The sequence below is a fragment of the Perognathus longimembris genome, chromosome 4 (genome assembly GCF_023159225.1).
Source record: "Perognathus longimembris pacificus isolate PPM17 chromosome 4, ASM2315922v1, whole genome shotgun sequence".
Taxonomy (NCBI): domain Eukaryota; kingdom Metazoa; phylum Chordata; class Mammalia; order Rodentia; family Heteromyidae; genus Perognathus; species Perognathus longimembris.
In genome coordinates this window covers 2206749-2223340 of record NC_063164.1, presented here as the reverse complement: position 1 = coordinate 2223340, position 16592 = coordinate 2206749, and the positions used below count along the sequence as shown (strand labels likewise).

Here is a 16592-nt window from a genome sequence, read left to right as displayed (position 1 = left end):
CTGGACACCCTTGGTCCGCCCCAGCGTGGCTGGCCGCAGTCTCTGCCGCCCGGGCGGGCCCCAGCCAGGCGCTGGCAGCAGCCGCCGTTCCTGGAGAGGGGTCTCCCCCAGTCCCGCCTGGTTGCTGGGAGCTGGGTCGCCGGAAGAGCATCGCCTCGGCGTGTCAGCTCCTGCCTGGGCCAGTCCTAGCTGCCTGGCTGCTTTCTGGTCATCACACTTGGGACGAGCTGGCTCCCTCGTCCCCAGGAAGATCTAGCTGCTTCCTCTCGGTGTGAAGTTGTCGTGTGACAGCTGGATGTCTGTCCGCCTGTTCTTAGTCTTACCCAACAGACAGTGACCCCAGAAGACCCCAGGAAGTGCAGGCGGGCTGGCGGGAGCCCTAGAGGTGTGGAATGGAGCTCAAGCACCGTGAGGGCCAGGGAGAAGGCAGCTAGGGATGGGGCGAGCGGGCGGGCCCTGCCTCTGTCCCTGGCAGCCTGGGTCGGCTGGTGGGGGTGTGGTGGTTGGCAGTGCTCACTGTGAGCTCACTCGCAGCCTCCTGGGTCGCCCCAGAGCCTGGTGCCGGGCACCGCACCCCCCTCACCTTCTGCGAGGTCTGCCATGCACTGCCATTCCAGTGAGGCTTCTAGAAGGGGAGAGGGCATGTCAGCCCTCACTCCAGCCAACCCCTGCTCCCCGCCTCCAGGGTGAATTGGTTTGGCTGGCCCCATTGTCACATTGTTGCAGCATTTTGGCAACAGGTGAAGCATGCTGTGCTATTCATTTTGCAGAGTGAAACCGCGGCCCTGGGGAAGGAAGGGGATGTGGCATTAAGGACGCTCGCCACAAGGCCAGGCCGTGCACACCCTCCCGCTCTAGGGGGTGCCCAAGGGCCAGTGCCTAGTGAGGAGCCCCTCCGCTTATAGAATAGATGATTGCCTCTGTGTTGTGTCGTACAGCGTTAAGGTGGGGGGGGTCGGTATCTGGTCCTCTCCCTTCCCCCCCTACTTCCCCCTCCCTCCCAGTCCAGGGGCTGTCACTCAGATCCTGGCACTGTCCATGAGCTTTTGTGCTCAAGGCTGGCACTCTCCCAGTTGAGCCCCAGCTACATTTCCGGTGTTTTTTGAGATAAACAGAGATAAGGGTGTCATGGATTTCCCTACCTAGGCTGGCTTTGAACCTCAATCCTTAGATCTCAGTCTCCTCAGTAGCTAGGATGACAGGCATGAGCCACCAGTGCCTGGCTTTCCTTTTCTCTTAAGGACACGAGTCCCATCATGGAGGCTCTACCCTGGTGACCTCATCTCAGCCTAGTCACCTCTGAAGGCCCCCCCCCCCAAAGCCTGTCCCCCTGGGGTGAAGGAGGCCCTGCCCTCGGCATGCTTCCAGTGAGGGGACAACAGGCTCCGGGCTCCTCCTGCCCTCACAGCAGGCCCTTGGCCCCCATGCAGTGTGTCCCCGGTTCCTGTGTAACCCAGTGCCGGGAGCTGGGCTGGGGGCAGGGCACGCTGTAGACTCCCTCCAGGAAGACGGCAGGAGGGGTGTGAGGTGAGGGCTGGGGCGGGGGTCATCATCCGCTATCGAGGTGCAGGCTGCTTCAAGTGGGTGTGGTGGTTTGATCATTAGTGAGAAGGAAAAGGAGTCTTGATTTCTCAGAAGGAAACTGTGTAGCCACCAAATCGTGCAAGGTGCGGGTGCCTCTCAGGAGTGTTGGGGGCGCTGAGCGGATTGGAGGCTGAGCAGCAGGTGTGTCGGTGAGTTGGCACGGAGGCTGAGCAGCAGGTGTGTCGGTGAGTTGGCACGGAGGCTGAGCAGCAGGTGTGTCGGTGAGTTGGAAAGGAGGCTGAGCAGCAGGTGTGTCGGTGAGTTGGCACGGAGGCTGAGCAGCAGGTGTGTCGGTGAGTTGGCACGGAGGCTGAGCAGCAGGTGTGTCGGTGAGCTGGCACGGAGGCTGAGCAGCAGGTGTGTCGGTGAGTTGGCACGGAGGCTGAGCAGCAGGTATGTCGGTGAGTTGGCACGGAGGCTGAGCAGCAGGTGTGTCGGTGAGTTGGCACGGAGGCTGAGCAGCAGGTGTGTCGGTGAGCTGGCACGGAGGCTGAGCAGCAGAGGCATCAGTGCATGGGAATGGTGGAGATCTGGACCAGCTGGAAGTGTGGCCGCTCCGGGGGGCCTGGGGGGGGAGGTCCCTTGGGTGGCGGGTTGTGCTGTGCAGGGACGGGCCGGCTCCGGCCTTGCAAGGAGACCTCCAGGCTTCAGAAGCAGTCGTCTGGCTTGCTTCTTTGGCCTGGTCCCCTTTGTGTTGCCCTAAGGTGATCATGATTGGTTGTTTGCCACCATTTGAAGCCTGAAGACTTGTCATTTGTGACAGCTCCCAGACAGGAGTGTGCCAGCTTGGTGTGTATTCTGCTACGGGCCTGGCTAAAATGCCCGGCCTTGTTATTGAAGTCCCAAGTCCTTGCCTGCATTGGCTCTTGGGCCGGAAGCCTGCCAGGGCCCTGGCTGGCACGAGTCACCCACCAGTAGGCTGGGCCTACGGCTTTCCTCAGCGCTGTCCTGCTCCGCGAGTTTCCATTAGTGACTAGAGTGTGAAGTTATTCTCTATTCCATAGAGAAGCGCTTACGTGCCTTTATGTCGTATAATGCTACTTGAACATACTTCTGCATGGCAAAATGTGTTCCATCTGAGGCTGTGGTCCAAAATTTGTAGGTTGGAACCTGATCAGCAGTGGAGGATGTCAGGAGGCCGGGCACTTGGAAAGAGAAAGTTCCAGCAGGTGGAGTTCTCATGGGTGGGAGTAGGGCCCTGTATGAGTGCACAGGAAGAAGTCCCTGTCTGTGAGCGTCCCAGACCTTCACTGGACACAGAACCTGCCACTGCCTTGATCTGGGGTGTGTAGGGTTTGTCTGCCTCTAGAATTGTGAGTGAGAAGGGTATGTTAGATATTTTCATTATAAAAGGCTACACAGACTGAGAAAGCTGAGGAGAATAAGGTAACTTAGAGGCCTAGAGCATTCCTAGACACATGGATCCCGTTTAGGGGTGACAGGACAGCGGGACTTTTATACCACTGGATTGTTGTGATAGGTACACACCCCAACATTCACAAGGAACCACTGATTTTATTTTTGTTTAAAGTGGCTCCATTTCATAGTGTTGGATTATTCCTTACAAAGCTGTTGAGCAAAATCTAACCAGCAAGGTACTCCCAAGTGAAGGCGCGGCCAGCCGGGTCTCGATCTGCATACTCTCACTGGACCTCCACACCTGAAATTTTTTGCTCACGACCTAGTGCTCTACCACTTGAACCATAGCTGCCTTTTTGGGTGGTTGATTGGAAATAAGACTTTCCTGCCTGGACTTTGAACCTTGGTCCTCAGAGTTCATTCAGCCTCTTGAGTAGCTAGGATTATGGGAATGAGCCACTGGTGCCCAGCTTACTTTTTGTTGTTGTTGTTATTCAGGTCCTGGGGCTTAAACTCAGGGCCTTGGGTGCTGTCTTTGAGATTTTTTTTTTCCCCCTCAAGGTTAGTGCTCTACCACTTGAGCCACAGCTCCACTTCCAGCTTCTTGGGGGTTTAATTGGATATGAGTCTCACGGACTTTTCTTGCCTGGACTGGCATCAGACCACAGTCCTTAGATCTCAGCCTCCTGAGTAGCTAGGATTACTGTCAGGTGGCCAGCTTACTGTTTCTTTTTTGAACAAATGGTTGTTTTTTTCGTCAGTCCTGGGGCTTGGGACTCAGGGCCTGAGCACTGTGCCTGGCTTCTTTTTGCTCAGCGCGTGGCTTCTTTTTGCTCAACGCTAGCACTCTACCTCTTGAGCCACAGCGCCACTTCTGGCTTTTTCTGTGTATGTGGTGCTGAGGAATTGAACCTAGGGCTTCATGTCTATGCTAGGCAAGCACTCTACCACTAAGCCACATTCCCAGCCCTAAATAAATGGTTCTTTATATATTGGTTTTGTGTGCTGCAACTTTACTGAATTTATTAGTTCTGGCGGTTGTGGGTTGTTTTCATTGTGTGTGTGTGTGTCAGTCAGTCCTGGGGCTTGACCTTCTGGCTTTGTCTTCGCTTTTTTGCTTAAGGTTGCCATTCTAGCACTTGAGCTGCTCTCCTTCCATGTTGTTTTGTTTTTTGGGGTCTTCAGGTCATCCACGGGATCTTGTCTGCAGATGAAGGTTATTTCCCTCCTCTCTTGATTGGAGCCCGCTTGTTCTTGCTCCTCCTCCTGCCGCTGCTTTGAATGCCGGTGGAGAGGGTGTCCGCCGGGCCATATTGGGAAGGTGCTGCAGCTCTTTCTTGCCAAAGGGTTCTGGGGTTCAATACCTGACAAATGATGGATAACAGAAGAACTGGGTGCTTTGAGGCCTAAAACAGAGGACTCTGGTCAAGGAATGTAACTTGAGGCCGTGTCTGGGAAAAGACGTAGATGCTTGGTATCTGTAAATCACGGTGTGTGTGTGTGTGTGTGTGTGTGTGTGTGTGTGTGTGTGTTGCATTTAATGGACATCAGAGAGAATATTAATTTTATTGACTGTAGCTAATCTCCTTCATCTTTATTGTAAATCAGATTTTAGAGTAGTCCTCTACTTCTGATTGTTCCCATGGATAATTTCTGTTAATTTAAAATGATTATGAAAGGCAGGTTTCAAGAATCTTTGGCTACATTTGGCTAAATGGTTTAAAATCTAGATTAGATTTCAGTTCATCTAGTTTATTATTTTCTTCTATATTCCAGAGGAAATTGCTAATTTACAGCTAGCAACATTATGAAGACCTAAAAATACTAACCATACTCTCTTTGTTTCTACAGAGGTTGCAGAACTTGAAGCTAATTTACCTTGTAAGTATAGCTTCCTCAGTCAAATTAGTGCTTTGAATGAATTGCATGAGAAAAGCATTTATGTATTAGTGACCTATTTTTTCATGTATGTTGGGAGTGAATTTTGGTTTTGTGCAGAAAGGTGAATTTTTCTTTTTTTTTTTTAGAGGATCTGAGATCCTGTAGTCTTTCTAAGTGGAGCATAACGTGGTGGGGTCTGGTGAGGGCTGGGACCTCCTCCCGCCTTCCGTCCATGTTCTCAGCGCGTGGAGAGACACATAGCAATACCAGACAGACAGCACTGTTCCTGTTAGTGGTCATGTCCACTGCCATGTAACGTGGGAAACAGTGACGGGCGCAGCCTGGAGTAGTTTTGAAATTAGTTGGTAACGGTAAGCGTAAGTTGTTTTTTTTTTTTTTTTTTTTTTTTTTTTTTGGCCAGTCCTGGGCCTTGGACTCAGGGCCTGAGCACTGTCCCTGGCTTCTTCCCGCTCAAGGCTAGCACTCTGCCGCTTGAGCCACAGCGCCGCTTCTGGCCGTTTTCTGTATATGTGGTGCTGGGGAATCGAACCTAGGGCCTCGTGTATCCGAGGCAGGCACTCTTGCCACTAGGCTATATCCCCAGCCCCCCGTAAGTTGTTTTTTGAAATTTATATTTATTTTATTTATTTTGCCAGTCCCGGGGCTTGGACTCAGGGTCTGAGCACTGTCCCTGGCTTCCTTTTGCTCAAGGCTAGCACTCTGCCACTTGAGCCACAGCGCCACTTCTGGCCGTTTTCTGTATATGTGGTGCTGAGGAATCGAACCCAGGGCTTCATGCATGCTAAGGCAAGCACTCCACCACTAGGCCATTTTCCCCGCCCCTGAAATTTATTTATTTATTTATTTTGCCAGTTATGGGCCTTGGACTCAGGGCCTGAGCACTGTCCCTGGCTTCTGTTTGCTCAAGGCTAGCACTCTGCCACTTGAGCCACAGCGCCACTTCTGGCCATTTTCTATATATGTGGTGCTGGGCAATTGAACCCCAGGGCTTCATGTATGCAAGGCAAGCACTCTTGCCCCTAGCCATATCCCCGCCCCTGAAATTTATTTTTGATGTATAATGTTTATTTGTAGGAAGACTAGATTGTTATGAACTGTATTCTTAGTCAAAATGTCTTCAGAATTCCTGGATTGACTATCAGACCTTTAAAGAAGAGCTAACACACACAGGTATGGTGGTTCATGACTGTAATGCATGAACAGGACATAACAAAAAAAGAAAAACTATAGAGCAATTTTCTTGATATAGAACATTTCTTCTTTTTTGGGGGGTGGGGGTGGAGTAGGGGGAAATGGATAAGAACTCAAAAAATTAAACACCAAAAGAACAAATAGCCCTATCAGTGGATAAGAAAATGAATTGAACAGTTCTCAAGAGACATATAAATGGCCAATAAAACATGTGGGAAAAAAAGACATTCAATTCCTTAGCCATAAAGGAAATGCAGGTCAGAGCTGCTTTGAAGTTCCGGTCACTCCCGGCAGAATGGCCGTCATCTAGGAAACAGGAACACGAGCGCTGGCGAGGAGACAGGAGAGAGCCCTCCCCCACTCGATGGGCGTAGGAATCAGTGCCGCCAGCGCGGCGGTCCCGCAGCTACAAGTGGAACCGTTGTACGACCTGAGAGTGCACTGAATGCATAGATTGAATTATCATTAACTCTAAACAGAAACCCATCTGGAGTCCCGTCGTCGTGGGACTGAATGTAGCACTTTACAAAGCACAGTCCGCGTCAGCCACGCCTGCCCCGCCCCCCCTTGAGATGGGGCCTGGCTGCCTTTCCCCAGTGGCAGGGCGCGCTCCCCCAGGAGACTCCGTGCCCTGATCCGGGCCACTTCCGGCTGGGGGCGAGGCGACCCGAGCACGCCACCTGAGTTGCCCTCATTCCTCCAGCAAAGCATGGGGCGTTCGTTGCCCGTGAGGCCGCGGAGACTTGGGGCGCCTCGGGCACCAGCCACGTGCCAGCATCTGTGGTCTCTTCGCGGAGTGTAGACTGATCTTTCCCCGTTAAGTTGCCTCTACCAATGTATATTTGTTGCCCTGAGGTTTGCTTTCTTCCTTCCCAAGTAAACAACATAATTCGTGAAATGAATGAAAAGGCCCATTTTTAGTGACCATTAGATGGTTGAAAGCAAATATCTGCATCTGGAATTATAAATTACAAGTGTAAGGTTCACCAGAAAGGAAGCCCGCCACATGGATCAGGCAGAAAGGAGTTTATTGGGGGGAAAGCTAACTGCCGGTCCACACAAGATGGAGGCGTGGGGAGACGGGAAGGAAGAAGGCAGAAAGAGAAAGGAAAGGGGATCGTGCTGAGCCGGATTATATAGGGAAAGGGGAGGTATGGCCAGGTGGATTGGATGTGACCGCAGAGGAGGAGGAGGTAGCCACCTCCAGGTGAGCCAGTTACCTAGGTAACGCAGGTGCTGGGCGCAGACTGAAACAGGTGGGGGCATCTGCATGGAGCCCTCCCACGGGTGGACCTTACAGTAAGGAGAAAACCAAATGGGAAAGCCTGGTTTGCCCTTTGAGCCTTATTGGTGTGATCAGTCACAAGCACTGTGTGTGTGGTGCGGGTGTAAGCCCTCTCTGAGGGCGTCAGCGTGGTCCGGCTGAGCTTGCCCGCCTGCCCACCGAGGTGCGGCCGCTCTGCCCGCCACCCCTTCCTGAGTGCCTTTTTCTTTGCAGGTACCTGCAGAGTGCACTTTCCTGATCCAAACAAGCTTCACTGCTTTCAGCTGACTGTAATCCCAGGTAATAAATCCCCTCGCGTATGTGTCCGCGTGATTTCCAAGCAGCCAGTCCTCTCATTTATTCTGTAGCTTCGTCGTTCAGAGGAGTTTGTTGTGATATTTCCATGCATGCATTTACTATACTTGGACCAAATTGACCCCCTCGTGACTCTTTCTTAGCTTCTCTCCCTCTTCCCCTTTGGTGGGTCTCCTTATGTTAGTCATATATGTGGTATAGCTTGGTTATGCCCATCCCTGGCTCCCTCTACACCCCCTGACCCCCTGGCGCCCCCCCCCCCCCCTGCTAGTTTCCCCTTTCACGGTCCTGCCCTTATTTCTTTTGGTGGCAGGGCTTGAACCCGGCCTGGGAACTACCTCTGGTCTTTTGTGCTCAAGGCTAGTACTCTATCACTTGAGTCACGGAAAGCTTCACTTTCTGCTTTTTTTTGGTAGTTAACCGGAGATAAGAATCTCAGGGGCCTTTCTGCCTGAGCTGGCTTCTGACCACAATCCTCAGGTCTCAGCCTTCTGAGTAGCTCGTATTACAGGCCTGAGCCACGGGCAACTGGCTTCGTGTCATTGTTTCAAACAACGAATTTTGAGGTCTGCTCAGATCTATCTTCTCTGCCTTGATTTGCCCTCTGACCCTCGTAGTAACATTCCGCGTGGAGTGGCTGCGTACCTCGTAGGAAGTCGGCTTGCGGCATTCCGTGCTCGCTGCAGTCTCTGCGCGATGGCACCCGTGCACGTACAACACGGTGGAGACTGGGCTCCAAGGAGCAGTGGGTCCAGTCACCCCTGCTTGGGGCGGCGCGGCCTTGAGAGTTGCCGAGGAGCTCGGCCAGCCCCCTCTTAGAGCAAACTGAAGGGGCCCCGACTCCCAGGACAGCTGTGGGCTGAGTGGACGGTGCGGCTGGGCACTGGCGCCTGGCGCCGGCCGTGCTCGGAGGCCCCGCCCACTTCTAGGCGGCCCTGGGGGGCACCCGTCGGGAGGATGTGGCCTTTCAAGGGGAGACACAGTTCTGGGCGTGGTGGGCTCCTTCCTTCCTGGCAGGTGCAGATGGAGGGGAGAGGGAATTAGCCAGAGGGCGTCTCAGAATTCCAAGCTCTAAATTCTTAGAGTTCCCGAAGGGAATTCTTAGGATGCTCTGAGGAAAGCCTGTAAAGAGGCCCCAGAGAGGGAGAGTCACTAGCCTGGGTCCGCTTTCATTCACATTTTCTGTTCAAAACCTGGAGTGTTAAGACATCCACAGGAGATGATTTAAGTAAATAATGCCTGTCGGTGTCTTTCCAAATGTGAAAAATACTCAGAGGATTATGATAGAGAAGGGAAGGGGTGTTGCGGCTTGAACCGGTTCTAACAGGTGCCAAGGTTAGGCCCCCAGCGCCTATTTTAGAGGCTGTGAGTCCCCAGATGTTTCTGCTATCGGTTGACAGATGTAAAGGTCAGGTTGCTACTTAGAGCTGACAGAGGCAGAAAAGGACAATAGGAAGGAAGGACTCACTGCAGTGGAATGTAGGTGGGCACGAAGGGCGTGACAGACTGGGAGTGGGGAGTCACCACCTAATTACAAAGTGGAGGAGATAGAGATTGCTTTAAGGTGATAATGAGCCATGAATAAACTATGGCCTCTTTTCCCCATAGGTAGGATGGGTTAATTTTTGTGGGAAATATTTAATAATAAGATCTCAATTTCAGAATGTGCTTGATGACTTGATGATTCCAATTTGTCAGCCAGGCATGGTAATACCTGTAGTCCTGGCTGGGGCTGGGGCTGGGAGGCTGGGAGGCTGGGGCAGCAGGATCTGGAGCTCCAAGCCAAGTGCATCTGTCTCAAAACCAGCAAACAAAACTTCATGCAGAGGGGCTGGGAACGTGGCCTAGCGGTGGAGTGCTCACCTAGCATGCGTGAAGCCCTGGGTTCGATTCCTCAGCACCACATAAACAGGAAAGGCCGGAAGTGGCGCTGTGGCTCGAGTGGCAGAGTGCTAGCCTTGAGCAAAAAGAAGCCAGGGACAGTGCTCAGGCCCTGAGTCCAAGCCCCAGGACTGGCAAAAAACCACAAAACAGTGTGCAAAGGCCCTAAGACATTTAACACGTATAAACCTGGCCTGGCAGCAGCGGCTTGGAGCTGAGGGGCGCGCCTGGCTGTGGTTGAGGCCAGGCCCCTCCTTAGCAGGGATCCATCCCGGGCCCGGACACGAGAAGTGGGAGGCGGTAAAGCTGTGTCCTCTGCCGCTTCCCGAGCCACACCCTCTCTTCCGGGTTCCACAGGAGCTTTGTGCACACGCACGTTCTCGGTGACTTGCTCGCTAGGGAGCATGCTCACCGTGCTGTTAGGTAATGTAGGGTATTCTCAGAAATTGGTGTCGTAGTTAAAATTACCTCACTTCCTAAGTGACCTTAGACTCGTGTGTGTCTAGCAGGTGTTCTCTGTCTCCCAGAGCACGCTCCGCCTGCCGGCGTCCTGCCGCGGCCCAGGCCTGGGGGTCTGCTGGCCGCTGGGCTCTCGTGGACACATGGTGGCTTTTCCAGGCTCGCTCCTGTCGTGTGCTTGGATTTCTGTCCAGTGTCACCTCTCAGGAAGTGGTTCTTCCCTTCTCGCTGTACCGGGGTCCCATGAGTGTTGTAATGTTGAGATCATATATACAACAGCACCGTGGATGTTCTTAGAGTTGATCTCGAGAATGGAGCATGGTCGTTTCTTTCTGGTTTGGTACTTCCCATTCCATCAGGTAAGAATGCCCGGTAAAGCCAGGTGCCGTGGCTACGCAGAAGGCAGAGATCTGAGGACGGTGGTCAGAGCCAGCCTGAGCACGAAAATCCACCAGACTCCCACCCCCGATTAACCACCCAAAAAGCTGGGAGTGGGGTTGTAGCTCCAGTGGTCGAGTGCAAGCATTGAGAAAAAAAAAACTGAATGTGCCCAGCCCCTGAGTTCAAGCCCCAAGAATGGCAGCCCCACCTACAAAAAGCCTGGTGAACACTGACCCCGCAGCACCGAGCCTGGGGGCAAGCCCCTGGGGACATTTGTCCCGTGTGCTCAGCACGCACAGGCGTTAGCCGGGAATCGGAGAGTCGAGGTGCAGGAGCCCTTGGTTGTGAAGGCCGCTTGTGGCAGAGATCCGTCTGCTCTAACCATTTGCCAAAGGTCATGGTGTGTAAACGGACTTTTTGAAGTCACACTAATAGTGAAACAAGTGATCAGCATGGCGCCTGAGCAGTGCAGAGCAGACGGCCCGAGCCTGGGTACCGTGCAGGGCAGAGGCTGCAGGTAGAGGCAAGGACTGGGCTGTAGGGGGCCGAAGGTGTTAGGGAGGTGGTGGTGGAGGTGTTACGGCTGGCTCCGGCCCGCACCTGCCTGCACCTTCGCTTCTGGAACGTTCTCTAATGTTTGGAAGTAAATGTGCACTCTCCAGATTAAAGGCAGCTGGGGGATGGAGGAAGACAGACCTAGCATTCAGGGAGGGAAATGTTTCCCTGTGAGCGCACAAAACAAGAGAGAACACTAGTAAGCGTGCCAGTGGAACGAGATGACACAAACCAGAGTCTGCCCTTAATGCCCCCGGGACCCCTGCCAGCCCCCCCGCGGACGGGGCCCCCAACCAGGGACTTTACCAGTGACACCTGGCTTTTGAAACCAGCAGCTTACTGAAGGGTCTACCTGCCCACCAGCTGCATGGCCTCGCCGCCCTTCCCCTGAGCTGCCCCTCCACCCCCAGAACAACTTCCCCACGTTCTTACCCCGGGCGGGCGCTGTGTGTGGACCGCCACCGGCGTTCTCGCACAAGCTTGTGCTTTGCTTCCTTCCCAGCGCCCCCGGCTCTGCGCCGATTTCCACACTGAGGCCGCTCGTTTTTAGTCTCGGCAGTGGGGGTCCTCCCCCCACATGCTTGTGGCCTTTGCTGCTGTTGTCTTCTTGCTGATGACCATTCTGACTGGAGTGAGATGGAATCTCGGTGGTATTTTGACTCGCGTTTCCTTTATGGCATTTCTTCGTGTATTTGTACTACTTCTTGTTTTGCTTTTTGCCAGTCCCAGGCCTTGAACTCGGGGCCTGAGCACTGTCCCTGGCTTCCTTTTGCTCAAGGCTAGCACTCTGCCACTTGAGCCACAGCGCCACCTCTGGCTGTTTTCTATATATGTGGTGCTGGGGAATTGAACCCTGGGCTTCATGTATACGAGGCGAGCACTCTTGCCTCTAGGCCATACCCCAGCCCCTTTGTACTATTTCTTTAGAAAAGTGTCCGCTCAGTTCATCTTCCCATTTATTAACTGGGCTGCCAGTTGTTTGGATTCTGTATGTATAAATTCCTTGGATATCCTGGTTATTACTCCTAGTCAGGGCCATAGCTGCCAGAGATTTTCTCCCATTCCAGGTTGTCTTTTCAGCCTAGTGGGGACGTCTTCTGTAAGGCAGAAGCCCTTTAGCTCGCTGTAATCTCATTCATCATTCCTCACTCCTACTTGCTGAGCTACCGGAGTTCATTTTAGGAAGTTATTGTCTGTGCCAGTAAGTTCTAGTGTTTTCCCCATTCTTTCCTGTAATAATGTCACAGTTTCGGGCTTTGCATGAAGATCTTTGATCTGCTTCGAGTTGGCCTTAGTACAGGGAGGGGGAGGGGGTCCAGCTCAGTCTTGTGCCTGTGGACAGCCACTTTCCCAGCACCATTAGTTTAGAGACGTGTGTGTGTGTTTGTGAACACACACGTGCTTGCGCGCCAGTCCTGGCGCTTGAGCTCAGGGCCTGGGTTCTGTCTCTGAGCTTTCTGTGCTCGAGGCTATTGCTCTACCTCTTGTAGCCGCAGCCTCACTTCGGGCCTTTTGGTGGTGAATGAGAGGCAAGGGGCTCCTGTACCTTCCTGTGGGGGCTAACAGTCCTCAGATCTCAGCCGCCTGGGTAGCCATTGAGCAGGTTTTGCCTGTTACCCTGGCTTGAAGCCAGCCTAGGGGAAAGAGTGAGCAAGGACCTGTCTCAACATCTGTAATGTGGGGTCTGAGGCTCGCCCCGGGCGAAAATGCAAAACCCTGATCAAGAAATGCCTAGATGGGGCTGGGGATATAGCCTAGTGGCAAGAGTGCCTGCCTCGGATACACGAGGCCCTAGGTTCGATTCCCCATTCCCCAGCACCACATATGCAGAAAACGGCCAGAAGCGGTGCTGTGGCTCAAGTGGCAGAGTGCTAGCCTTGAGCAAAAAGAAGCCAGGGACAGTGCTCAGGCCCTGAGTCCAAGGCCCAGGACTGGCAAAAAAAAAAAAAGAAAGAAATGCCTGGAGTAGCCGGTTGCCGGCGGCCCAGTCCTGTAATCCCGGCGGCTCAAGAAGCTGAAACCTAAGGGTCTTCTTCTGAAGCCAGTCCAGACAGGAAAGTCCTAGAGACTCTTGCCTCAAATAACCACCAAAACCCAAAACACTCCAGAAAACAAAAGTCACAAGTGAAGCCACGGCTCAAGTGATAGATACACACACACACACACACACACACACACACGCAAAATAAGTGCTAGGGACACAGCTAAAGTGGCACAGCATCCACCTACGGAGCGCAAGGCCCTGATTTCAAACCCAAGTGTAGCCAAAAAGAAAATGATTTTTTTCAGATTTTTCAGTCCTTTGTTGGCTCTGTGAGATGTGGCTGTTTGTTCCTGTTCCTTAAGTTTTCTGCTCATTTTTTTAATGTTACCTTTTCTTGAGGTTTTAATTTTACTGAAGTACAATTTATCAAACATTTAAGTGGTTTATGCTTTTTTGTGTCCTGTCCCAAGACATTTCTGCTTACTCCAGGGTTGCAAATGTATTGTTTTCCTGAAACAAGCTATTTAGAAAACCAAGCCTGCTCCTCTGCCCGCCCCAATGGTTCTCCCTCTCTACTCTACCACGCGAGCCACTAACTCCACCAGCAGTTAATCAGCAGGAGTCATAAAGCACCCCAGCAAAGACCTGCGCGCTGGGGCCCGGGCCGCGGGTGATTCACAGCTTTAAGGATAAGGCCTCACCTGGAAGCAGCACAAAGATTTCCCAGGTTGGGGTGAACGGGGCAGCAGGCCTCCCGGCTGCCAGGCATGCCCCTCGGCACGCGCACAGAATCAACACGGGCAAAGCAGCCACGTAAAGAAATAATTCATCTCAATCAGCAGTGCTTTTTAAAACACTTGAAAAAAAAACAACGCCGACACTGGTGGTTCACACCTGTAATTCTAGCTACTCAGGAGGCTAAGATCTAAAGATCAAGATTCAAAGCCAACCTGGATAGGGAAGACCATGAGACTCTTCAATTAACTGCCAAAAAAAGCTCCAAGTGAGGCTGTGGCTCAAGGATAGAGCACTAGCCTTGAACAAAAAAAGCTTAGGACAACCAGCACCCAGGCCCTGAGTTCAAGCCCCAGGACTAACCCCCCCCCCAAAAAAAAAAAATAAATCAGGCTACATAGTGTGGTACGCACATGTAATTTTGGCTGCTTGGGAGACAGGTCAGGAAGACTGGTTCAGAACTAGCCCAGGTAAAAAGTTAATGAGGCCCCTTTCTCCACTAATGAGAAGCTGGGAGGGGGCCGTGCACTTGGCCATACCAGCCGTGCACACAAAGTGTAAATAGGAGGATAGCTGTCCAGACCAGGCATAAACGCTAGACCCTGTCTCAAAATGAACTAAAGCAAAGAGGATGGGAGGTGTGACTCAAGTAAGTGGTAGGACACCGACCTGGCAAAGTATAAGGCTCTGAATTCCAACGCTAGTACCACCAAAATAAAACAAAAACAACCAAAAAGTTATGGCCATACTTTTTCCCCTTCTACTTGTTTGAATCTGCTGTTTCCTCAAACCTTGTCTCCAATCCCTAATGCGCTTTCTTCTACTTGATCTGGTCTGTTGGAGATGCTTAGTGTTGGTCTTTCATTTCTAGATGTCCCTTGTGTTTTTCTCTGGAGCTCAGTGTCCCTGCTGAATTCCTTATCCATGTTATTGACTTGAGTATCCAGAACTGGAATTGACTTCTTCGTCTGCTCCGAGTCCTCTTTGGGTCATTGATCATTGATGAACTTTTGAATTCTTTGTCATTTCGGTATTGAGGGATTGTGAGCTTTTGAAGGAGGCGTAGTGTCACTTTTCTGTATTTCTTGTTTTCCACATTGAGGTTTGCACACCACACAGAGTTCAGGGCAGACACTGCAGCTTCCTCTGTTCAGCAATCCCCGTTCTCACAGGCTCCTCCCCTCCTCCTGCCTCGCCCTCCCACCCCCCCCCCCCTTCTCCTCACCCAGCCGTCCTGTCTGGAAGGCTCTGGAAGGCTCTTCACCCCGGAACCTCCTCCCAGGGCCTGCTCTCTCCCATGACTCTGTAAAATGCAACCACTCTGCCTCCCTACTCCTGTGCCATTAGCCTGCTGGTCTGTCGTTTCCCACTGGAGTGGACGCCACCCAAGGCAGGACTGTCTCTTGTGCTGTGTCCACACTGGCACGACGCTCGTCCAGGACGTGCCGACCACGTGGCGAGTTTAGGCAGCAGGGTGTAAGCTTTGATACGGTAGCGTTTCCTCTGCAGTGTGTGTCTGAGAATGATGGTACTTACTATTGCCGTTTTCCCTTACGGAAGATGGTACTTGTGAGTGATTATCACTTTATGCCAGGAAAAAAGTGTTCAGTGCTAACACTCAGAACTGTTGTTCACAGAAACGAGTTGGCTGGCAGGAAAGTGTTTTGTTACAGGTATGTCTTTTGTCTTGAGATTTGAAATCACCAGTGAGAGAACGTTTTCGTGGTTTTTCAGCCGATTGCCGGACAGGGCGTCCTCTGGCGCCTGTGTCCACGGGGAGGCGTGTGGCTCCCGGGGGCCGTGCTCCCTCGGGGGGGCTCCCTCGAGGGGGGCGGCCCCTCAGCCAGCGCCGGCCCACATCCCCGCAGGAGCCCGCAGCCGGCCCTGCCACTCTTCCTCCCGGAGGTCCTGCCTTATCCTAGGAACGCAGAGTCGAGGAAACTACACGATTAACCAATACTGAAGACAGTCCTAGCGCTTGCTTTCCAGTTTCACCCAGAGGCTGGAACTGCAGGTTCATCACACTCCGTCGATGAGAAAGCACCAGCACGCGGGCTCATTGTCACGGTTGTTGGGGTTCTGGACACCCCCTTTCTCCCCCCCACGGGGAGAATGGTAACCACAAACTCTATGAAAGAGCACTCAGCCTGGCCCTCCGCCAGCGGAAGGCCAAAGGCGTGCTCACATGGGCAAACGCTAAGTTGAGGACGGGTTGCTGAAGCTTCCCCTCCCCCCAGTCCCCCCACGTTACCGAGGGCGGAGGCGAAAAGGAAGGCATCAGGGACACGCTGCGGTGGTGGAATGCGTCTCAAAGACTTTAATATGGAAGGGCACTTATATAGAAGTAATGGCGGGAAAGAAAGGGGGCTGGCCAAAGGGTCAGTCATAGGCTAGGGGTCACGTTCATCAAGTGACATCACGAAACTTCCCTTTGTGGGCGGGACAACCCCATCATGGTGGCACGCACGTGTTCACCTCCCAAGGGGTGGAGGCCAGGTGGGAGGGACTTCTATTGTCCCAAGGCTGGTGGAAGGGCAGTCTTTCCCAGGCCATAATGATCCCCAACAACGGTGGCCAGCCACGTGCGGGCTCGTTGTCACGGTGGCCAGCCACGTGCTGCGTTTCAAAGTCCTGCTTCCATGTGTCTGAGGCCAGCCCTCTTGCCCCGAGGTGGGGCGTTGGCATGGAGCCCGGCCCCGGCAGAAGGAGCCATTGCGGTTGTTCCTGGCACCCTCTGCTTGCTTCTCGGGGGTGTGAGGCGTTCTTCCACAGAGGTCTAGAGATCAGAGGTCATAAAGGAGTTCCCCAGGCCCCCCTGCTGCGGAAGCGCGGTGTCTGAGCTCAAGGCCTTCCTAGGTGAGGTGCGTCTTGTAGGCACGGTGCCCTGCGCTGCCTTCCTCCCACAGGGTGAGGCAGGGAAAGCACCGGGGCCTGGGCGGTGAGCGGTGAGCGGCTCAGGTCCTGTGCCTTCTGGAGAAGTTC

The 16592-nt window shown here is 53.1% G+C and overlaps 1 protein-coding gene across 1 annotated transcript in view; it reads left to right on the top strand.

The window, feature by feature from the left end:
• Ube2f (ubiquitin conjugating enzyme E2 F (putative)) overlaps positions 1-16592 on the top strand; it is a 35330-nt gene that overhangs the window by 6242 nt on the left and 12496 nt on the right. Inside the window, exons 3-4 of the mRNA XM_048344438.1 lie at positions 4795-4824; positions 7535-7600. Coding sequence (XP_048200395.1) covers positions 4795-4824; positions 7535-7600 — 96 coding nt within the window. The remainder of the gene's footprint in view (positions 1-4794; positions 4825-7534; positions 7601-16592) is intronic.